The sequence below is a fragment of the Myotis lucifugus genome, unplaced genomic scaffold, assembly GCF_000147115.1.
Source record: "Myotis lucifugus unplaced genomic scaffold, Myoluc2.0 scaffold_1288, whole genome shotgun sequence".
Lineage (NCBI taxonomy): Eukaryota > Metazoa > Chordata > Mammalia > Chiroptera > Vespertilionidae > Myotis > Myotis lucifugus.
The window spans coordinates 3343-26751 of NW_005872336.1; the positions used below are offsets into that span (position 1 = coordinate 3343).

The 23409-nt window shown below is 56.2% G+C and overlaps 2 protein-coding genes and 1 long non-coding RNA gene across 3 annotated transcripts in view; 1 reads left to right on the plus strand and 2 right to left on the minus strand.

Moving 5' to 3' along the window:
• The window catches only part of LOC102435412 (BRCA2 and CDKN1A-interacting protein), a gene marked incomplete at its 5' end in the record, with an annotated part of 5715 nt that extends 3310 nt beyond the window's left edge, over positions 1-2405 (plus strand). Inside the window, 2 exons of the mRNA XM_006107597.3 lie at positions 545-719; positions 1960-2405. Of these exons, the coding sequence (XP_006107659.1) occupies positions 545-719; positions 1960-2130 (346 nt within the window). The remainder of the gene's footprint in view (positions 1-544; positions 720-1959) is intronic.
• DHX32 (DEAH-box helicase 32 (putative)) lies at positions 2360-18161 on the minus strand. Its single transcript, XM_006107596.3, has 11 exons — positions 17698-18161; positions 14864-15057; positions 13442-13814; positions 9980-10225; positions 8837-8933; positions 8582-8740; positions 7022-7213; positions 6263-6412; positions 4420-4607; positions 3541-3722; positions 2360-2702 (listed from the first exon to the last, which is right to left on the minus strand). Exons 1-11 carry the CDS (start codon positions 17977-17979, stop codon positions 2531-2533), a joined length of 2235 nt encoding a protein of 744 aa, XP_006107658.1. The 5' UTR covers positions 17980-18161; the 3' UTR covers positions 2360-2530.
• A 4262-nt stretch (positions 18162-22423) lies between these two features.
• LOC106695436 lies at positions 22424-23228 on the minus strand. Its single transcript, XR_001346532.2, has 2 exons — positions 22926-23228; positions 22424-22694 (listed from the first exon to the last, which is right to left on the minus strand). It is a non-coding gene; the product is annotated as an uncharacterized LOC106695436 (long non-coding RNA).
• Between the last annotated feature and the right edge of the window lie 181 nt (positions 23229-23409).

Below are 23409 nucleotides of genomic sequence, written 5' to 3' on the forward strand. Positions count from 1 at the left end.
CAGCTGAGTGGGCTGTTCTGCGTTTCCTTATGTTTTGTTTGCTGGATGCACAGGATGATGCCTGCTTTTCAGGAAGGAAATGGAGGTTTCCTTGCTGTTGCGCTGACTGCAGAGTTAGGGTGTCTGCGCTTTGCTGTGTGATTTCTGCAGCGCGGGAGAAATGAGTCCTGGACTCACGATTGGAGACTGGAGCTGTCACGTGCTCCCATGGCATTGGGTGTGGCCGTGTGCCTTTGTGTGTTTCAATTCCATGTTTGCTGTTTTAAATCTCCAGGTTCTCAGTGTTTTTAACTTGTGCACAGAGCAGGGATGTTGAGGAATCTGAGAGATCCGTCACCCTGTTCTTTATGAAAAGCCCTGTTAGAACAATCGGAAGTGCAGACGGCAGAGCTGAAACTCACTGCTGTGCAAGTGTCAGACCTATGTCTGCGCAGGAAGCCGAGTCCCAGCAGGAGCCCGGCCAGGCCTCCCTGCTTTCCCAGGGCCTGGGGTGTGGCTGGGCTGGTGTCACCGGCCCCGCAGCAGACCCCTGTGTGTCTTGTAGGAAAGAACTGGCGGAGGCACACAAGACCAACAAGCCGTGTGGGAAGTGTCACTTCTACCTTCTGATCAGCAAGACGTTTGCGGAAGCAGGAAAAGGCAATTCCAAAAAGAAGCAGAGCAGCCAAAAGAACGATGAGTTAATGTTTGCGAATGCAGAGGAAGAATTTTTCTACGAGGTAAGACGGTCTTCCATGTATTTGTTTAGATGGAACCTCCGGTTCTCACTTCGGTTCTCAACCAGCAGCCCTTTCATGCTGATGTGACCAGTTGTGCGTCTCTCAGGTGACGAGAGAGTGAGCGAGTCAGTTTACTGCTAAACCTCACCTTGTTAACATCTCAGGAAGTTGTGCTGGGAATATTTTTGTGTTTTTTTACTTTTGCTGATTTGGTTTTCAAACAAGTCGCTTCTTGAACAGCCTTCCGGAACGAATTAAGTTCGAGAACCAAGGTTCCCCGGTATATAGGGATTTTCTTGACAATAAGTCAGGACTCTCCCATTTTGTACCAGTCTTTCGAGTGTGGCCACTCTGTTTTCCTCCTTGTCCCCAGCTGCTAGCAGCTCACAGTGCCTGGCGCGCACTAGGTTCTCACAGGTCATCACCGCCCCAGCCCCGCTGTTGGTGACGAGTGTGGGAGGAGACAGTCACGAACCTGCTGGTAGTGATCGGGCTGATGATGTGCTGCGAGAGCTGCGGCTCCCAAACCCCTCGGGAGGAAGGATGAGCCTGGGTTCAAGGTGGACATTGAGTCTGAGGGACAGTCCTCAGCTGAGGTCCCAGCCGTCGGGTGGACCCCTGCCCCTCCTGTCTGGCTCCTGGGCCGCTCTGTCCCTCATCCTGGATGTCATCCCGTTAGTGGGCTTCTGGCACTTTCCTTCCTGTAAAGGTAGCTGGTGCGCGATGGCCAGCCAGAGAGAGAATACCCTCCCCGTGCAGCCCTCCCCAGAAGTGAACCTCCGAGGAGGGCCCTCTGCTGGGATGGCCGCCGTCGAGACTGGCAGCGCTGGGCCTTTTCAGGAAGGAGACAGTGGGAATGAAATTTTTGAGGCTCTGCCCTGCATCTCAGGGTGCGTGTGGTTCTGCAAGCTTACCTTCGTCCACAGCAGCTCTCTGCCAAGGAGGAGCTGGGGCGGCGGGAAGGCCTGCATTTGCAGGGTCTTCTTGTTAGATGTCCGGTGTTGTGCCTGTTACTGTCCCTCTGTCACAAGGTTGTGAGTAGGAGTGACTGCAGAGTGGTAGACAGAGTGTAAGTGGGCGGTAGCTCACTGTCACCGACTGCTGGCTCACCTCCTGGAGGTGCCTTCTGCCAAGTGTCCCTTCGGGCTTCCTTCAGCCCCAGTTCCTATGGAAACGTGTCAAACAGTATTTGCTGCCGATTGAGTGCGTGTTGCTTATTCACGGTGTTTGTGTGGTTCAGAAGGCAGTCCTGACGTTCAGCTACTCAGTGCAGGAGGAGAGCGACTCGTGTCTGGGCGGCAGGTGGTCCTTCGACGACGTCCCGATGAAGCCCCTGCGCACCGTCATGCTGGTCCCGTGTGACAGGATGGGCGAGATCATGGCGGCGCTGGAGGAACATCTGTCTGTCTAGCCGCTTCCCACCGAGAGGGCGTGCTGTGTTTGTAAAATCACCAGAAAACCCAGTGGAGTTTTACTGAAAAACTCGAGACTTTATTTAGCTTTAGCTTCTCTACACAAAGTAGGGTTCTGTCGCCTGTGTCTGTGACACATTTACAAAATAGTGTTTAAAAAATTTTTGGTCAAATTATGTACGTTTGATTAAAAACCTTCCCCGTAAGAAGAAAAACGTGGAGCAGTTATTGAAAGAACTCAATAAAAACGTCTATATTTTATTTTTAAATAATATACAAAGTATTAGTTTGTTTCAAGACTCCTGTGTGGCTCAGAGGCTGTCCTCCCGTGAGTCGCTGCCCGGCGCCGGCCCCACAGGCCGACTGGGGGTTCGTGGCGCTCTGGGAGCTCCTGAGGCGTCACTGCAGGGCGCACCGTTGTTCAGTAGTTTCAGGGCACTTCTCGCAGGGCGTCTGCTCTCCTTTCGTGGCGGGGGCGGGGGCCAGGCGGTCCATGGCTTGCTGCAGGATGTCCTTGCTCTCGCTGGGGGGCAGGTTGCTGAAGTAGTACTGGGGCGCCAGCTGCACAAACCTGTGTTAAGAAATAGTGTTATTGGTGGGAGAGAGCGAGCGTGCCCGAGCCCTTCCCCGCCTGCAGAATCCATAGGCTGGCATAACGTGGGCTCCTCCGAGCCTTAGCCCGCTCGCTGTAGGGTGGCCCTGGCTGTTGTTTTTACGGAACCAACCCCCTAGCATTTCTAGGGCTGCTGGCTCTCCAGTGTTAGGCCACCACTCTGACCCCCGGGGCACTGTACTTCCCCCCAGAGCCGTCCAGTGCGAAGGATCAGATCTGATGCTTGGGAGAACTCTGGGTGGTAAGAGGAGGGCCTTTGCCTCTCCCTCTTCCTAACGAGACCACTCCATGTCCAGCTGAGTGGACAGCTGTCGCTTTCCCTTGGTTCCTGCCAGAGCACCACTCTGCCCACGTGGTGGAGGGACCTTCAGAACGGACCCGGCACTGTGCCAGCCTCCGAGGCCAGTCTCCCTTCTCCCCACTGCCCCTCCACACCCGTTCACTTGGCAGCCAGAGGGATCTTTAGGTCCATGAGATGCCACCCTTCTCAATCTCCAGCTGCTTTCAGTACTGCACTCGGCATAAACCATAAGCCCCACCGCTCTGGCCGCTGCCTGTCTTCAGCCCCCCGCTCAGTCTCAGTGGCTCATCTGAGAAAGGCTGAGCTTATTCCTCAAGCCTGCCCCTGCTGGCTCCTCCGCAGCGTCCATGCCTGGTCAGAGGCCTGCTGCTTTGTGTTTGTAACGGAGCCTCTGTGCTGCGGCCTCAAGGCAGGGCCGGTCTGCAGGGATCGCTAAGTGGAAACCTCTCTAACGGAGCCTAGCGCGTAGTAGGAACCCATCTCCCTGAGACGCACAGCTCCGGGGAGGTCTCAGAGGTGATCCTGATGTAGTTGTTCTCGCAGATGCTGAACTTGTGGAAGAGGACCCACTCGGGCGTCTTCCTGCTGAGCGAGTAGCTGGACAGCGGGTGCAGCTGCGCCACCTGCTTGTGCGTCAGCATCAGGTAGTTGCCCGACCCGTCCACGTCCCGAGCGATCTAGGGCGGCGTGGTCAGGAGAGACTGTTACTGTGGAGGTCAGCACTCACGCGCTGGGTTTAAGCCCCAAAGGGTCTCTTTCCTCGGGAGCCTTAGGACCAGAGTTCCACCCATGCTTCCTATTTCAGATACCGAAGTAGGACAGGCAGTGGTGATGGTGCCGACTCGAGCGACGCCGGGGCGCTGCAGTGGGTGATGTCTGCTCGTGAGTGAGGCTGCTCTCGAACAGCAAGTGCAGCACCCCTCGTGGCCTCGCTCGTCTAGTCCTCAAGACCCAGTGACGCCAGGACCTAACCTCCCGCAGGGACGAGGACCTCCGAGCTGAGATGTCGGGCCTCCAGTGGGCCGCGTTAGGGTGGGGAGGGGATGTCAGACCCACGTCTCTGACGCTCTCTAAGAGCCTCCCAGTGAGGAGCGAAGGAGGCGCTTCTCCCTTTCCTGGGCATTATTCACCCCTAAATGTGAACGAGTTCGCCAACAGCTCACTCGTTCACCAACAGCCCTGCCCTTTGGACAGCGTTGGCGTGTTCTGGCTGAGCCCTTCATGCCTGAGGGAAGTGTATTTAAATACAAAGTCGCATCAGGGCTTTTGTTGTGTTTTAAAGTGAACCTCAGTGAAGTGATCACCGAGAGGGAACGAGCGCCTGCCTGGGGGTCGGGGCCTGGGGGTCAGGGCCCTGGAGGCGGCCGCCCTCACCTGCATGAAGAAGCCGGACAGCAGGGCCTTCTTGATGTTCAGCGTGTTCTCCTGGGAGCCGAACGCGGGCTCGGCGTAGGGCAGCTCGATCCGCCGGACGATGTCCACGAGCTCGGCGCGGACGGCGCCCGCCATCCTCAGGGCGGCGCAGTTCAGGAAGCGCTCGTGGCACCACTTCTCCACGCAGTCTGCGGGGAGGGCACGGGGTCAGGGTCGCGGTGGGTCTGCAAGGGCCTGGCCAGGAAGGCGCTCTCCTCTGCTTCCCTGACCTGAGGAGGTCACATGGTGCGTGCGGGGAGGCAGCAAGGACAGGGACCTCTGGGGCAGCGAGGTGGGCCCTCTAGCGCTGCCAGGAAGAACCTGCACTGGCCAGGGGGTTCAGGGGGTCCCACGGCCCCACGAACTGTGGAGGCCACATGCTCCTAGCGTGGACCGGAAGCCTGTCGCCTGTCTGGCTCACGGGCAGCGGGCACTGCCTGAGTCCCGTTTGCCTGGTGTGCGCAGCAGGATGTGCACGGTCCCAGCTGATCAGAGTAGGACAGGAGGGGCTCACAGTGGACAGTCCTCTGGTCCAGGAAACACATGTTCTATCTCTGCATATAAAAGCCTAAGCCACCGTTCGACCGGTAGCTATGATGCGCACTGACCACCGGGGGCAGATGCTCCGACCGGTGGGTTAGCTTGGTGCTAAAAACCCTAACTTAACTCTGGTGCCGTGTCACATATAGAAATTTTTTGATATTTGCAACCATAGTAAAACAAAAATGTATATTTTTGATATTTATTTTATATATTTAAATGCCATTTAACAAAAATCAACCAAAAAATGAGTTCGCGTGTCATAGGTTCGCCATCACTGTGCTAGGGTGTGGCCGATTGAGACTGGGCGAGGTACGCCCTGGAGCCCTCCCGTGGTCCCTCCCTGGCCCTGATTGTGCACCGGGCCTCTAGTTTATTATAAGAGTAGAGTTACTTCTGGTGGATCTGGGAATTACATTAGAGTTAAGCTACCCTGCTGCAAAGGGTACATTACAATTCCTGCGCCTGGTGCAGCTTGAAGTCACTCTTTCTTGCCACCTACAGTTACCTTGTGGACCAGTGTGCGGCCTTGGCATGGTGGGCCCTGTCCTGTCCACGCAGGCCCACTCGGAGCAACAAGAGCATGCACCTGGCCCCCATCCTGCCGGCTCTCAAAGATGCTGCCGAACGACCCGCCCCGTGTAACTTCTGCCTCATGTGCTGCTGCAGGCACCATTCCATGCTTCAGGACTCCGGTCCCCACCCCGCTCCCGCTTCCCCTCGTCTGCCCTCGCCTCCCTCTGCCAAGCTCCAGCCCTGTCCTCCCCAGTGTCTCAGCACCGGCCTGTCCTCCACTGTTATCTGGAGGGTTTGTTTTGCTTTTGCCCCATAGCCTCTCCGTCCAGCAGGGATGTGCCAGGCTGTGGACAGCAGGGAGCACAGCTGTGACCCAGGGCACCGAGATGGCAGGTCCTTGTTTCTCCCCAAAAATCCGAGAGGCAGGAGCCGTGCAAGTCTCCCGGTGTCCTCCTGCCCCCAGCAGCTCCCCCTGAACTCGGCCGAGCTGAACGCTGGGTTCCAGCCCCAGCCCGCCCGCAGCCCCGAAGCCCCACAGCCCGCCCGCAGCCCCACAGCCCGCAGCTGCCAGAGCTCTGGGAGCAGGAGTGAGTTTCTCTGCTCGGCAGAGACCCACGGGTGCACTGAGGGCTTCAAGCCCATTCCGCCGCCGTGACCAGGCCTAGAGAGGATGTTTGGCCAGTTACTCAGCTTCCTGGGGGAAGGAAAGGGGCTCCGCGGGTGACCCTGAGAATCAGGCACCACTTACGCTCGCTGGCGGAGCTCAGAGCTGCGTCCTGGTAGGCCTTGTAAACGTTGATGAGGGTAAAGTGATCGCCTTCGGGATGTAGAAATGTCTTCCAACAAGTCAGGGCAGCCTCCTCAGCTCCACGCGGCAGATGCGAGAAGCAGCTGGGCGCTTGAAGACAGAAGGGGCCAGGGCGGCAGTGAGGAGACATTTCGGTAGCACAGCTCTCGGGCTTGTAGCAGTCAGTCTTACTCTGACTGATCAGTTTTCCCTTTTCCTCGGGCACCAAGGGGCTCAGGGGGTTGTCATATGTGTGTCTCCTTGTTTCTGTTTGTCTTTCTTAGTCTGCTGGTCACACGGCTGTGCTGCAGCGGGAGTGGGGGCGGCGCTCCCAGGGCAGTGCAGGCGCAGGATTAGAACACAGGTTCTCGTGCCGCACAGCCTTCGGTCTGTCTGCCGTTAAAGCATAACTTCAAGCGCACAGACCAGGGGACCAGAGGTGCGGGAAGTAAAGCCACGCACACACATCATCATGTGGGAAGGACATGTCTAGTGACACATTTTCTTCAAATTTTTCTTGATCTGCGCTGACTTCAGCAAAAGCTAATCTGGTGTGCTTTCACCTATCAGATTAAGAAATTCACTAGCTATGATTTAGGCTTTTTCATACTAAGATAATTGTTATAATTGTCTTCCTTTCCATCTATTAAAATATCATCACTTCAACCTGATCTCATCTAAAGCGCTAGCCGTGCAGATTCACAAAACAGTCCTGGGTACCTGTTACCATGGCAGCGATGGTCAGCATCTCGTCTACACAGTCAAACTCGCAGGACGCGAGGATCGACTTGGAGAGTTGTGGGTCCAGGGGGAACTCGGACATGATGATTCCAAACTCCGACAGGTTCCCGTCGTTGTCCAGCGCCGCCAGGTAGTCCAGGTCCTCCAGGGCCTGCATCAGGCTCTCGGGGGCTGGGGAGAGAGCAGTCGGCCTCACCCCGAGGCGGAGGGACAGGCCCGGGGTGTCCCTCCCATAGTGAACAAACATGACTCAGCAGTTCCAAGACAACACCAGGCGATGAAGGGCTGACTCCTGAGCAGGGACACCAACGACATGAGCCACGTGACTGCCCAGCTACTGCCTTAAAGTTTCAGGCTGTGGTGCAGGGAGGGAAGCCGGATGGAGCTGCAGACCCAAGCTGTGGGGACGGTGCTGTGGGTTTGGGGAGCCTGCGGTGGTCAGAGCCCACTGGTCGGGGTGCGAGGAGACAGCTGTGCAGAGGACCTGGGGGATCTACAGGCGTCCCCGTCATGGTCAGCAGCACACGTGAGAAACTACTGCAGGCCCCACAGCCACCCAGAGGACCAGAGGGCCCGTGCCCGGTGCCCACACAGGACAGGCTGGGCAGGCTCATCCGAGTCTCTCTAGGTCAGTGGTTCTCAACCTTCTGGCCCTTTAAATACAGTTCCTCATGTTGTGACCCAACCATAAAATTATTTTTGTTGCTACTTCATAACTGTAATGTTGCTACTGTTACGAATCGTCATGTAAATATCTGATATGCAGGATGGTCTTAGGCGACCCCTGTGAAAGGGTCGTTCGACCGCCAAAGGGGTCGCGACCCACAGGTTGAGAACCGCTGCTCTAGGTGGACACTGCGGCTTCTGCCTATAGTTGTGTTAATTGGACTCGAAGTGGTGACATTGCCTGTGATGTACCACATCTCTGAGCTCCGCTCCATGCAGGGCCAGCTGGCCCTGAGCTCCCTGACCCAGGTCAGCAGTGACTGTCACTCAGGCTGGAGGTCAGCCCTCAGTACTAGGGAAGGGAAAGGACTGGTTTGTATTTTTAAAGAGATCTGCATCAGGATCTAAGCTCACTTAACAGCCTGCAGCCCCGTGATGCCAGATCCTTTCCTCACGGCTCATGGACCCTGAAAAGGGGACCAGCTTGCTGACCTGCGGGTTTCATTCATCAGCGGGACACGGGCGGCAGCTGCGAGCATCGTGGTGTCCCTTCCAGAGCAGTGAGTCAGGTCAGCCCACAGCTCTGCTCCCCAGCGAGCAGCATACACGTGCGTAGTCAGGAGACAGTAAATTCTCCCTGACCCTCTGTCCCTGGTGACCAGCTGGTCTCACAGGGGGGCCACCGAGAACGGAATTCTGCATGGTGATGGCCAGCTGTTTGCTTTTCCAAATCGTGACACTACAATTCCCGCTTTTCTTCTCCCCTCGTGACCACACATCTGTATCCCCAACACGATGCCTGCAGTCAGCTTAGGGCCTGCTGCTGGCCCGCCCGCCCGCCCACCGCGCGTCCGCCCGCCCGGCGCGCACTACCTGGTCTGTTGAGGAGGTCGCAGTGGCCCAGGCCCGCGATGGCGATGCGCTTCATGAAGAGCACCATGCTCGTCAGGTTGGCCGCCTGCACTTCCGCCGGCTTCAGCGGCCGCATGTCCTTGGAGGCAAACTCCTCCGAGTACAGACAGAACAGCTTTCCTGGGAGAAACATGGGAAGTGCTCGCCTGCTGTGGCCTTGGCCGTGGACGGGGTGCCCGGGGTGCCCGGGAGTCGGGGTGACGCCCGCAGCGTTACCTGACGACGAGCTGAGGATCTGCTTGCGCGCCTCCGCTTGGCTTTGGCTGATGGGCTGCCTGACCCGTGAGCTCGCCCGGATGCGCGGGTTGTACACCTGTGGGCGGAGACAGCACCCTCAGCGCCATTCCCGCGGAGGCTCTGCGACAGGCCGTCCACGCGTCCACTGTGCTCTGCTTGTCTCGAGATGGAAGCGCCAAGCACGCGGGTCGGTGGACTTAAAGGCTGTCTGCTTCCCACAGTGTGGGCCTCGGGCATCGCCGAGATGCTAGTGCCGCCCCGTCGCGAGCACTGTCACCCGGCTGTGCCACGTGGAGGACTGTCACCGGCCGTGCTGCCCCGTCAAGGTTCTGTGCAAACAGCCTGAGCTCCCGTCTCCTGCATACGTGCACCGACCTCGTCCATCCTGCCAGCTCCAGGGGCTGCGACGGCACCACCAGTGCTGCTCTTCGGGGGACTTAAGGAGTGACCCTGGCTTCCCTGGTGGGGACTGATTCAATATCAAGCACCCTGTCCCGGAACCTCCCTAAGGCGCAGTTTTCTGGAGGTGAGGGCCACACAGCATCTGATCACGCTCCGTGCATCAGTGCTCAGGAAGGTCCTGTTCAGTTTGAAATGCCGGGACTTAAGTCCCAGCTTTGAGAGTGAGCTGTCCTATTCCATTTTCACTAATTTTTTTTTTCTTTAAAGGCAGCTATAGAAAATAATACATTCTTTAACATTTTAGGGTGGAATTTTATTATGTAGTTATAAAGCTAAAATCTGTTAAAATCAGCGCCAGTGCACTTGAAACCGACTTCTAGTAAGTTCCTTGAGGGGAGATGCTAATGACTTCAATACAGGGTTTACCAGAAACACTGAGTAGCACTGACTGTTCAGGAGGCAGCAATTTGCTAACGAAAAACCTCTGACCAGGACCCCCACCTGGTGCTCCGTAGCTGTCTCCTTCCTCACAACATTGCCTCTGGCGCCTCCATCCCTTTATTGTGTCCAGACCACGACGGGGCTGCGAAGGGCAGCGGTCACTCCCTGCCCTGGAGCGAGCACAGCACCCCTCAGCCTTCATCCTCACTCTCTGGCCCAGAACAGGGCAGGAACCCAAGAAACTGACTCAACTCTCCCCAGCTGTTTGGTAAGAGTTACCTTCCTCCTCTCCACACCCACGTCGATCACAAAGCGGACCGAGCTGCTCCCGATCAGGGCCTCCCCGGGGCTGGCGGTCAGCACCACTCGCCGCTGAGGGGCTGGGCAGCTTCTCTCTGTCTCGTCGTTTGGCTTGAACAGCGCACACTTCTCTCTCGGGTACAAAGGCACCACCACCAGCTCGCCGTGGTCTGCGTCAGGGTGACAGCCTTCTCGACAGACGGTTTCGTAGGCTTTTTCAATATCCTAACGGGCAAAGGTGACAGCACCCATGAGAATGTGGCACATCACAGACAGCATCATCACTGAGAGTCCAATTAACACAACTGTAGGCAGAAGCCGCCGTGTCCATAGGAAGGAACCGTGTCTGTGGCACCATCAAGTGTAAAAAGGGGACGTGACGCCCTAGCTGGTTTGGCTTAGTGGATAGAGCATTGACCTCGGGACTCCGGGGTCCCGGGTTCGATTCCAGTCAAGGGCACAGGCCTGGGTTGCAGGCTTGATCCCCAGTGCGGGGCGTGCAGGAGGCAGCCGATCAATGATTCTCTTTCATCATTGATGTTTCTATCTCTCTCTCCCTCTCCCTTCCTCTCTGAGATCAATAAAAATATGTTAAAAAAAAATTGAAAAAATTAAAAAAAAAAGAGGACGTGAGGGATGAGAACGTTTCTTTGGGGAAGTAATGTACAGTTTCATTGCTTTCAGTGCAAGATTGTTTTCCTCTGTGAAATATGCTATCTTTGCCCCTACGCAGTCATCCTATTTTTGTTTTTAAACTTCACCCGAGGATATTTTTCCATTGATTTTTTTTAGAGAGAGTGGAAGAGAGAAGGAAAGACAGAAATATCGATGTGAGAGAAGCACTTTGATTGGTTGCCTCCTGCACAGGGGCCCGGGGAGGAGCCTGCAACCAGGTATGTGCCCTTGACTGGAATTGAACCCGGGACCCTTTGGTCTGCAGGTCGATGCTCCATCTACTGAGCCCAACCGGCCAGGGCTCATCCTAATTTCCTAGCCTGATGCAGTTCTCATCTCCATTAGCAGTGGCAGCTAAACAAAAGTTATTCTCACGTCAGTGACGATGCATCACTGCTTTCCTGGCGGCAGAACCAGGAACCAGGAGTTACAGTCTCCAGACTCCCAATCACAGCGCACAAACACCCTACCCTCAGGGCTCTCCCAGGTCATTCTGGAAATGATTCTCACCCCCTAGACTTCACAATAGCCATAGTTCTCTATTGGCTTCTAGTGGCTTAAACTTTCTGGCTGCAGGTGGGTTCTGATGGTGAGTTTGTTCCAAATGGGGCGGAAGGAAGAACAGAAGGACCTGCCCAAAGGGAACAAACAGCCAAGCAGGAGCAGGTGCTGCAGGTGGTCCAGACTCCATGCTCAGCTGGCACAGGGCTTTGCGGTCAGAACCTTCCGAATTTCAAAAATAGGCTTAAAATATGCATTTTGTGCTGTAGCTGGTTTGTTTAGTCATTTCTCTCTTCCTCAGTGTACAGTGCATTTACCTCTGTGGGGCTTTCCTAGAATTACCTGCAAAGCCACGGAACAAGAGCCACGCCCGCTGAAGGGAGCTGCCCGGCCCCCGGAGGAAACCCCGATGGAGCCCTTCCTGGGGAAACCTGAACAGCCTCTTGTGTAGCTCAGAGTCACCCGGGAACCTGAGCGGACATTCCCAGAACCCCAGCCCATGCTCTCTGCTGACGTCACTGTTCTGCGGGTTAGCAGACAGCCGTGCCGAGGAGCAGCGTGCTGTCAACACGCAGGGCAGGGGGTGAGGTGCTCCCCCCCGAAAGGCTGGAGCACTCGGTCTAGAGTGGCACTTGGTGCGTTTCTGCCTGCTTCTGTTTTCCGTGGCATCTACTGTTACGGCAGATTTTAAGTTTCACCTAGAAACCAAGCAAGCTTCCAGGAGGACAGGGGACATGACTCCCGAGACCACAGGAGAGGAGTTCCCGACACAAGTGGTGGAAGAGGACAGTCCCGTCAGGATGCTGATCTGTGTTCTTGCTCAAGAGCCAGATGGCAGCGGGGACGCTGGGGCGAGGGGTGAGGCCGCCCTGCCCACTCGGTGCACCTCATGTCAGGCGCAGATGCAGATCTGCCTGCAGCCTTCATCCGACCGTCACCGTCAAGATGCTAAGGCTCCGCAGGACGGGCGGTTCCTCGGTAGGCCATGCTCGTGGTGTGATGTGAGGGGTGACCCAGCTCTCTGAGCCCTGGGGTTCTACCACTTCCACTGCCCGCTGGGTAAGCTGGCACCTGCTCGAGGCGGGCGAGCCCCAAGTCCCGAGGCCACTGGTGACAGCTCAGGTGGACTCGGGAGACCCACTCCCAGGAGCGCCCACTCGAGGAGACGTGGTCATAATAAGCCCTGACGTGGGTGAGGAGCTGTTACTGAGGAAGCTGTCACCACACACAGTGAGCTGACAGACACTCTAGTCACCATGGACTTGAGATTCTGAGTCACTGTCCTCACGGGACAGACAGTCTCAGCTGAGAGAACTGGTGTCCCAGGCGGGACCAGCATCCTGGGCTCCACACGTCAGCGGAGGAAGCAGGTCTGGGAGCGCTTCTAGAAGCAGTGGCCGCGTGGGGAGCCCCGGCGGGAGCGGAGGTCTCTTCAGCGGTGGCTCAGCCCGTGAATCAGTTTCCTTCTGGGTCTCTGCTCAGTCACGGGGTCGCTACATCGTGGGCCACAGTCTAAGCCAGGGCTTTCGGAGTGAGAGGGCGGTAGGAGCAAGGCCCGGGAACCAGCCCCAGGATGGAAGGTCTCATTCTGGAGACGGGAGGCTTAGAGTCAGGGCCGCTGCAGTACAGACGGGTGTCCCCCGACGGCACGCGACTGAAAGCAGCGACAGGCTGCCACACGTTCCCAGTCGCTCTTTTCCAAAGACGTTTTGAAGAATCCAGGGTAAGATTCTTCTCCATCTTTTTGGACCAGGTGCCTGGCGTCAGGAGACAGCCCCTGGGCGGGCTGTACATGATCCCTCCGCCAACACCCACTGGCTAGTGTAGGAACGTTTGTGGGGCCTCGTTTGTTTGCTTGTTTATTGACCCTGTGCCACATACTTAGATTATGTTCCTCATCGCATCTCCAACAAACGCTCCCGATGGTGGGGAGTCGGTGCGGCACCTCGTGAGGGCACCGGCTCTGCCTTCGGGCGCCCACGTGGCCGAGCTGGGGAGGGAACCAGCTCCGGGATGTTCCGATGGATCGGGAAGAGGCCTCATCCTGCTGCTTTCAGAGCAGCACCTGGTTGTAGAAACATTCCTTTTCCGCGTGGTCTTATTTACCTGTCTGCGTTTCTCCCAAAGTGCAAAAACTGAGGAACCAAATATTTAGCTCAGTAGCCAACTGAACCCTGTATGTTAGTCATTAAAAGCATCCCGCGAGGTTAAAAGGTTTCCAGGGCGGAACCGCGTTCCTCTGTTGGGTTAGATTCTGTTACTTACTTGTTCACAGGCCAGGAAGACGACAATGTCGCCCTTCTCGCCCGAGTGGTGAATTTCCAGGATGAGGCGCAAAACAGACTCCAGAGCCGCCTCCGGAGCCCCGCTGAGGTGCACCACCTCCACGGGGCGCCTGCTGGGCACCTCCACGAGCGGCACGTCGCCGTAGTGAGCGCTGAGTTTGCTGAGCAGCAGGGGCGGGGTGTTAATGACGAGCTTCAGCTCCGGCCTCGCCAGCAAGACGCCTTTGAGAAGGCCGAGCAGCACGTCGGTGGCAATGCTTCTCTCCTGGATGTCGTCCAGGACGATGACGCCGTAGCTGGCCAGGAAGGGGCTGGACATCATCTCCCGCTGCAGCATGTCATCAGTGCAGTACCTGCAGGAGGGACACGCAGCTAGCGTCCTCGCACGAGGACTCGGACCCAACTCCCAGGACCACGCAATGCCGCGCCTGTGTCCCGCGCTATAAACCAGGAGTCCTGAGCCTTTACTGGGCCGAGAGTCCTTCACGTCGGAAAAATCCACAGGCCTGCACAACCGCAAAATGCACGTGAGCAAACTTTAAACCGTTTGCAGACGGTCACAGGCCGCCAAGAGCATCTCTGGAGCCCAGGTAAAGGCTCTGCCCTCGGCGCTATGGCGCCCGGGTTCCCGTGGTCTCCACCCCGTGCCATCTCCCTCGCTGACTGCGGAGTGCGCTTTCACGCAGTAAGTCTGAGCTGTGAGTCAACTACATGCTGAGCCCGGTGTCCTCCTGCCACGTCATCGAGCGGGGGGGTGGGTGGCCCGGGCCTGACGGTCCTCAGCTGACCCCTTCCAAGAAAGAAAAGGAAGGACGTGAACACTTGTTAAGCCCCTCGTGGTGCCAGGCACTGTGCTGGTGTCTTTCTCATTTAACCTTCAGAATAAATCTCGAAGGTAGACATTACTAGCTCAAACTGGTAAATGAGGAGACTTGGAAAAGTACAGTTTGAAAAACACGGAGCTAAACAGCCATGATGAGGGCTGATGTCCAGTTCTGTAAACCATCCGGGTTTTCTGTTGACACTGTGGGAGGTCAGGGAAGCCTCCGTGGAGGCGGGGACCTGGCATGGACTAGGGGAACTAGCCAAGCCCGGAGAGGGCGGCTCAGCAGCAGAGGGTGGTGCGGATGACCAGGCCCCGTGTCTGGCCAGCACACGGCAGCCCATGCGGACCCACCCTGAGGCGGGGCCTGAGAAGACAAGACAGGTCTGGGGCCACCCAGCAAGTGACTTCCCTGAGAGTCGTGGGGGATTAGACCAGGAATCCCGACGGGGCCGGGCGGGGACAGAGCCGTCGTGAACACTGCGAGGCTTGGACCTTGACGTGGAATGCAGGGCACACGCTCCGGTGATTGTGAAACACAAGCCCAGTCGTCAGCTTAGCAGGCGGAACCCCACCCACCTCAGGATCGTCTCGCTGGTGCAGCAGTTCTCAAACGGGATCACGTAGCCGACCTCGTGGCCAATGTTGACATCCATTTCGTCCGCCACGCGCAGGGCAAGCTGGACGGTGGGCTGCTTGTGCGCCTGCGTGCACACCACGCCCCCGTGCTGGTAGTGGACGGAGAGGCAGTACTCGGCGCACCACTGCGGCACCTGCGGGCGAGAGCCAGCCGTCAGCGCCCGCCGCTCGCCAGGAAACCCACCAGTGAGTCACCCTCTGAGTGAACAAACAGTCTGTGTTTACCCCAGAGTTCCCACTGGCAAAGAAATCAAGCAAGAAAGAACAGGAAGGCGTTAGGACTGTTAACGTTCGATTCCCAGATGAAAAAGGCAGGTAAAAATAAAAGGCAAAAATACATATATATATTTTTAACCTCAGCTATATTTCTGAAAAACAAACAAAACACTAATCTATTTATGAATTACTATTTTCTTTCTGGCTACAGGAAACCTCCCTAAAAAACATGCCTTGCCATATCAACTATTGTGTTTTAAGCAAAGTAAACATTGCATAGCATTGAGATGAGAAATAGTGACTCAGAGTTAAAGCATTTATATTAAATGCTCAGAATAAAATAAACAGATGAGCCTGCTTAGCATTTCCCTGGTATTTAAAGGTAAATACGCTGCATTATCTCAAGTTCATTGGTGCAAGAATGATGGGAGTGGAAGGGCCGAGTCCACTGTGTGTTAGTCCCAAGACACTGCCAATGAGCTACGCTCTGCTACCCGTGTTTTTAAGCTAAATCATCCCAAGGTATTTAAGTTTTAATATTTAACTATCGATAATTTGATGTTTGCTAGGCCCATCATGGAATCCTTAGATTTTAATCCTCACTGTAATTTGAAAAAGACATAACTTTACCAGAAATCATAAGTAACTCCAAATGAATGACTCCCGTGAACTGCAAATACCCACCCACTAACCGTGCAAATGCAGTTCCAGCCGGTGAGAAACGCATCAGCACGTACGCAACGCCGCTTGTGCTACAGAGATGAGCGCGTGACACACGGCGCAGGACACGGACCGGATCCAGGCAGGACCGTCACAGCCAGCTGCAGGCCCCGCGAAAGCTCAGCCACAGCCGGCGGATAGTTACCCAGGGACCGCCCAGTGGGCGCCAGGGCTGCTGGCAGAGGGGAGAGCCCATCCCCCTTCACTACCCTCCGCGGCCCAGAGGCCTGGGTCACGGAGGCCTGAGGAGGTGGGGGCCTCACAGCTCAAAGCTCGGCTCCCAACAGTGACTCAGCCATCGCTGGGGTGTGACCGTCACCCGGGGCCCCTGGCTCCCTGCCTCAGTGAAGACCTTGAAGGCCGTGCTGCGCCCCATTCTGAGCCCCGATTCTGTGCCTGCTCGGGGGCAACTTTCTCTGCCCCACAGCACCTTCCTCCTCCCCCACAGTCTCTGGAAGGTGCCGCTCGGTGAGAACCAGGAGGCTGGGAGGCCGCACCTTCCCGGGGCAGACAAAACACCAAGGCCGCCCGCTTGGCTGTGGTGACATAGCAACATCATGCCATTTGGTGATAAAAGCAGGTTACCACTCCATCACATGGAAAACACCCTATTTACCAAGCGGTCTCCTTGGAGTTTTGGCAGCAGACACCCACATTTACACACACACACGCTAGGAACAGCTAGGAAGCACGGCTTCGGCTCTTCTGAGCGCACCCCATGACTGTCCGCTTCCCAGCCCACGGCCTCATGCGTCTTCCCACTGGGACGTGAGGGGGTCACAGCCAGGGCAGTGAAGCCACCTCGCCACCTCGGGGTGCAAGGGAGGCTGACAGCGTGGGCGCCCTGAGAACCGGGTCCCGGCTCCCCGCTCCCTGGGCGCCATGAGGACCGGGTCCCGGCCCCCGGCTCCCTGGGCGCCATGAGGACCGGGTCCCGGCCCCCGGCTCCCCTGAGAGCGGTCACCAGGACTCGGCCCGCCGGTGCTTTAGCGGTGAGTGGCCTCTGGTGACCAGGATCTAATCCGAATCAGGGCCTTATCGACGTCAGTGCCTGAGATTCTACAAGCTGCACCATCTCAGCCAGCAAAGTGAAGTGGCTCGACCTACCCTAGGCGACAGGCACGGTGCTGGGCTGCTGGGTTGCGGAGGGTCGGACCCGGTCCTCGGGGTGGGCTCGGTCCAGACCAGAACCCAGCAGCGGCGGCCCCGGTGTCCTGTATGTCTCAGCGCTGCCCCGGGGGACACGCACAGGAGGCCGCTCCCGTCCGCTCTGCAGGTCCTCGCCTCGTCCATGGACCTCTGACCCCGGGACTGTGACATGTGCACTGCACTGGGCACACCTGTGCCCAAAGCCACGCTTCCTCCTGCAAGTCTCCAGGACGCCCGCTGCCTCCCACCAGCCGCCTGGGGTGGTGCCAAGGCCCCTCCCTCCCCACTCAGCACCAGTCACGGAGCCCACAGCTGGAGCAGCCTGAGGCCCCGGCCCCCCACAGACACGATCCCCCACAGCTTTACCAACAAGCCATCCAGGCATCCTGGCTGCTGGGCGTGCAGACCTGACAGTCACACCCCGAAGCCCGCAGGCAAACAGCATGCGTCTCGGCTTTAAAATCCACGCAGCTGAGGCCACGGACATGGACCTGCTCCCACCCTGACTAGCGGCACACCAATCCCACCAGCAACACTGCTGGTCCACTGGCATGGGGACGCACCAGGGAACTTAATTTCTGCTGCCTGGCTTTTTGGCTTACGTCACGTCATGATGAAAACGACAGCAGCCGACCCTGGGCCGTGTCGTCATGAAGACACGTGGGGGCCCGGGCGGCGGGGCCACTCACCTGGGAGCTCTTCCCGCACTTGGCGTCTCCGGAAACGATCACCACCTGACTCTGGAGCAGGTTCTCCATGAAGGAGTACTTTTCCGTCCAGATGGGAAGGGCCTCTCTCTCGCGCAGGAGCTTGTAGTACCGGGAGGAGTACGGCAGCCCGTCGAACGGGTTCAGTTCCAGGTCCTCACAGGCCAGGAGGCCCTCCTCCTCGCCGTCGCTGGAATCCAGAGATTCGGGGAAATAGCGTTTTTCCGACGAGGAGTCTGGACATTCCAGCTCCTCTTCCTCCATCCTGTCGCAGGAGCTCACGCGGCCGGCATCCCAGCCCGGTTTCTCCCAGGGCCTCTCGCGTCGCCGCTGCACCAGGGGGAGGGCTGGCCCCCAGGACGGGTGCGGGCCTCGAGGTGTCCCTCCACCGGATCCGCGCTGGCTGCTCCCCGGTGCTGGCTCCCTCAGCACCGCACTCAGTGCCGCCAGTAAACCTGGAAACACAGAAAAGGCGGGTCAGGTCCGCACAGTGTCCCAAGGAAAGGCACCCGCTTTCCTGCGAGGGTAGCGGCTGCCTGTCACCTCCTCTGCCGGCTGAGCCAGAGGCTCAGGGCAGCTCTCAGCCTGTCCTGGGGGTTTGGAGAGAGACTCCCCCCTGGAGGGTGCTCCCTGCCTGACCCGGCGCGGCCCGGCTGGACTGACAGCGAATGGAGAGCCACGGGAGAGCGCTGAGGCTCGGTCACGGGGCCTAGGCCTTACAAGCGGTGCGGGGCCCCGAGAAGGGAGATGGGGCGTCAGCTGAGCCCCCTCAGCACCGACCACGAGAAGGTCTGTTGTTATTCTTCTTTAAGTTAAGATTTCTTCTCGTTTAAGGAGACCGTTTTAAAACTCCACTGGGCATCTGCTTGTGCCAGTTTACAAAGTCCAGGGAGGGAGTGGTGAGTCATCACTTTTCCCTGCGGAGGCCCGGCCAGCTTCCCCACGAGGCCTCCGCTGTCTAATCCACCAGGAATCCCAGGCTTTGTGGGGGCTCCAGGGTCTCTAGCCCAACACGTCAGATTCAAGAGGCAGCAAAAGACATCATGTCATTTAAACGAAGGAGAGACGTGTCCTACGGAAGGACAGACCCCCCCCTCCGGCCCCCTCCCGCCCCATGGTGGCTCAGCCCCTACGCCAGGTGGCTGCTCCCAGTGACCGGCGGGTTTAACAGGCAGCCCTATGGCCAGAAACAAGCCCCTTTCACCTTAACCAGGGAAACTAAAAAGAAAACACTCAAGTCAAAAGAACAAATCCTAAACTACGGTTCATGGCATTTGTTGCTTAAATGGCTTTATGGCGCCCCATGTATTGGCACCCCAGGTATTGGCGCTGTGGCTGTAGGTGGGTGGTTAGTGGCTGGAGGGCCAGCTCCCAGCCCTAAGGAATAAGGAGGAGGCTCCAGGTGCAGCCCTGTCAGCCATCGGACACGTGGGAGAGCCTCCGGGCCTGAGTGAGTGGACTGTCCCCCCCTCCCCCGCCCCCGGACACTTTGAGGGCCAGATAGAACATTCTATGCTTTGGAAGAAATACCATAAAACAGGAAATGTGTAGCTCTTTCATAGAAAGAAAGGCATTTAAAAACTTTGAAACATATAGTTTAATCACCTACATAGAGTTAGTAAAATATTTATATGAAATTTTATCCCCTAGGCCTGTTATACTTCAGTTTTACTGTCATTGAAACAAAGGGCTTATCATTCCTGGGACTTTAAACTTGTAGGGGCTGCCTTTTTGTTTGTCTTTGTTTTAACTGGCTCAGAGCTTCCCAAAAGCATATTCTATTTAATTTCTAGTGTCTACTTAAAACTTTTCTTGAACAGGTAAAGTAAAAATTCAGAATTTTATTTTAAAAACCTTATTTCTAGACTTTAACAAGTTGACAATGTCTTGCTTTTAAGTAAGCAAATCAAATTAATTGGATTTAAAAAACAAAAAAATTCACTTTTAACTCAATATTGGTTCATACCATATGCAGCTTGAATAATCAATTACTTTTTTAAAGAATCCTAGATTCTATGATAATTTACAATTTTTAGACTTATGTACAGAAAGACTTCCCAAGCTCAACCAACGCGTGTGTATCATAACAACATACGGCGCCCTCCATGGAAGTTTATAAATCAAGCGTTTTATTAGAATTTCAAAAGACTGGGTCACACTCAGTGCTTTTCAATATGATTTTGATGACTTTGAGTAATATTTTAAAAACTGCCATTTGAGTAAAAGCAGTTAATAAAGTGTGCGAGGTATTAATGTGGCTTATTCATACAGCCTAGCGAGATAGCTGAGCAAAGGGGTGAGTCCAATAGAAGCTCCAGCCACACTGAGCTCCTGCGGAGGCTGGCCTCCGGGCCTTTGCCCAGGCCCCCCTCTGCCCAGGAAGCCCCCTGCCCGCCCACCTCCACGTGGCCATTCCTCGTCCCTTGAGTACCAACCCCAGCCCCCAGGACGCCCCTAACACAGTGCGGGTGCTCAGTAAAGGCTGACTTATGCCTGAGCCAGTTCCACCCGTTACACTGAAGTTCTTTAATGAACCACGTTCCCATCCATATCTTTACTCACATGCATTTATTTTGCTTCTCACGTGACCATCAGAAACCACTGCAGGTTTTCTTATCCCCAGTTAGCAATGAGGAACAGTAGCTCCCGACTTTCCCACGGTGGCAGAGCTAGCAATTAATCAAATCATCCCTGACCAAGGCGTGTCCTCTTTCCATCATTATCTTCCTTAAATGACCAGGTACAGCTGGGAACCCACCATGAGCGGGAAGGGTACGGAGAAGCCTAAATCATGGGCTTAGCTCCTACAGTGCTTAAGCGGAGGCACAGACCCACCCACAGAAAACGAGGGAGAACTCTACCAGAAAGTATAGGACAGGGCTACGGGCCGCACTGTGCCCGGGGAGGAGAGAGGTGCTTTCAGTGGGCATTCGCCTGATCCTGGAGGACTTCCCGGAGGGGTGGGCAGCGTGGCCCTGCAGCCCATTACACTCGCCCCGAGTAAAGGGCGGAGAGGTGGGTACAAAGAAAACACAGCAAAAGTGACAATGTAATGGCTTTCAACATCTGACTGAACTCACGTGTTTCAGAAAGTAGCCAAGAAAGACAAATAGCACCCTCACTCGGGTAAAAAACAGAAAATAAAAATCCAACAACAAAAATGAAAACTCCTACTTGTGATAGTAAGGCTAGGAAACAACACATTCACTTGCTTTTTTTTTTTTTTAAGGAATTATCCGACTTGCCTTAAACAATGTTAATTTGCTGCTAGAGTTATCTTTACTCGGAGTCCGAGGCGGCCAAGGGAGTGAGAGGAGAAGAATGGCTGCATTGTGTCCCCTCCGCTCCCCTGGTGCCCCTGTGATAGGCTCTGGTTTGTTACATTTCCCTAAGCGTCAGCCAAGTCAGCAGTCAGGTAACTGTTCTGTCCAGCCAGGAGCTTAGGGACTTTTTAAAAAATCAAGACTTGCTATTCAAGTGACCACCAGTAACGCCCAGAGGTGCCAGTGAAAAGCAACAGGAAAGACAACAGAGAAAACCCGAAAGGCAAAGCCAGTACCTTCCCATTCACCCCCCTGGGCCTCCAGCAGCCTTCGGAGCTCAGGCCAGTGCCGCCAATGACCAAGCATGGCCGTTATCTGCGGCAGGTTCTCTGACACTCTTCCCATTCATTCGGCAGACATGTGCCGAGAACCACATTGTCCTGGGTGCCCAGGGAGAACCACAAACTGAACCTCGTCCCTGCCTCAGACCTTCGAGGGCCTCTCCACCCGCACCCCATTCCCGGCTCCCAGTCAGTCATTTCTTCTGGGTACACATCCCCTAAATTCCAATGTTGCTTTTCACAGTTGCCAAGGTCACCTGTTACCTAGACCAGTGGTCGGCAAGCCCCGGCTCGCGAGCCACATGCGGTGCTTTGGCCCCTTGAGTGTGGCTCTTCCACAAAATACCACGTGCGGGCGCGCACGTACAGTGCGATTGAAACTTCGTGGCCCATGCACAGAAGTCGGTTTTCGGAAAGGAGATAGACGAAACAAGTATACAAGACGAGTGTGGATGGGAGAGTTGGAAGGGGTCGACCTCAGTGAACGTACCTCAATCAGATTGAGGACGTTTTTAGCAAAGGCCAGTTTAGGAGTACCCTAATTACGTTAATAACAATGTACCTACCTATATAGTTTAAGTTTAAAAAACTTGGCTCTCAAAAGAAATTTCAGTCGTTGTACTGTTGATATTTGGCTCTGCTGACTAATGAGTTTGCCGATCACTGACCTAGACTATTTCCACGCCATGTCAACCTCCAAGCTACGGAGCAAGCGTTCCCCACCACTGTGAAGGGCTTCCGGTCACAGCTCCTTCTCCCAACCTCAAACCTGCGGCCAGGCCACACCGCCCAGTGCTCGTTACTTTGGCCTGGAGATCTGCAACGTTGTTTCTTTCTTTCTTTTTTTTGTCTTATTTTTAAACGGGCCTAATCAATCCTGTGCTGTTTGGGGAAATGTAGCCCTTTTTGGGTTACTGAATGCCAGGTTTTATCAGTAGCTGGTCATGTGTGATGACCATGTTACTAATGAGCATCACTGTTTCTGGGATGAAAAGACCAATTCATGATGTTGCTATTGGTTTGAAAACCTGCAAAGGCAAAGCCAGTACTTGGGATCTACTGTTGATCTCAGACACATTCCGTGTAAAAACGCACCATCCCGTCTTTACATTTCAGAAGCAGTTCCTGCTGCTTTAATGTTTTAGCGATGAGTGTGGATTCTTCGGACATCACACTGCCTGTCGGTACCAACACATGGAGCTTCTGCTGTGACAGTTCCTCTGGAAGGTCTGCATGGGTCCGAGGGGGGAGCCCTTTGGGGGACATAACCCATGTCCTGTCCATCAGTGTGTGCTCCTCCGGTGCGTTCACTCTGAAGATCCCCAGGAGGGAAGTGATCCCCGCGGTGCCCTTGTCCTCCGTGGGGCGGGAAGCTCTAGTGGCAAAGGATGAGTCATCCCGTCCTGACCCAGAAACGGCTCCTCCCGGACCCTCAAGTGCAGGACGAGCGGCTGGGGGAGCGGCGGGGGGGAACTGAGGAAGGCCCCCTCCCGGGACTGGACCGCCCCCCGACCCGGTCCGTCCGCACTCTCTCCGTTTTCTCCGCCCTCCTGGCCGATCGCTCCCACCCCGACGCTCTCTGATTGTTTGCATTTTCACAACCTACCAGGTCAGGTCCGGGTGCGCCTCCGCCTCCCCGCTTCCTCCAGGCGCGACCTGGGCGTCAGGGTCCCGTCCCAGGAAAGCCGGCCTGGGACCTGCTGGCCTCAGCCCGCACGCCTGGTGCTGACCATGGGGGCTGGGTCCTTCACAGACACGAAAAACTCACCCAACCGGAAAGCCCCAGCGGCCGCGGCCGAAATGTGACACCGGGGACAGCGCAGCCGGCCAGGGCCCTCCTGCTGCGGGGTTCGGGACCGGCCTGGCCCGGGGCGACGGGGGCTCCGATGGGCTCGATGCTGCCCGGGAAGGTGGCACGAGGCTCCCTCCCAGGAAGGCTCCCTCCCCAGGGCCAAGGGGGCCCCCCTGCCCGGCAGGGCGGGGGTGCAGGCCGGGCTCCCTCCCCGCCGGGTCCGGGCTTCGGAATTCCGGGGGGCAACGCCGGGGAAGGCCGCCTTTCCCCCCCGGGCGTCCTCCCCTTCGGTGCCCGG

Coding starts and splice junctions, on each gene's coding strand:
- DHX32 (XM_006107596.3), bottom strand. CDS start 17,979: ATGGAGGAAGAGGAGCTGGAATGTCCAGACTCCTCGTCGGAAAAACGC. Junction 10,226..13,441: donor TCTTCCTGGCCTGTGAACAA/GTAAGTAACAGA, acceptor TTTGCCCGTTAG/GATATTGAAAAAGCCTACGA. Junction 7,214..8,581: donor CGACCTCCTCAACAGACCAG/GTAGTGCGCGCC, acceptor CTCTCTCCCCAG/CCCCCGAGAGCCTGATGCAG.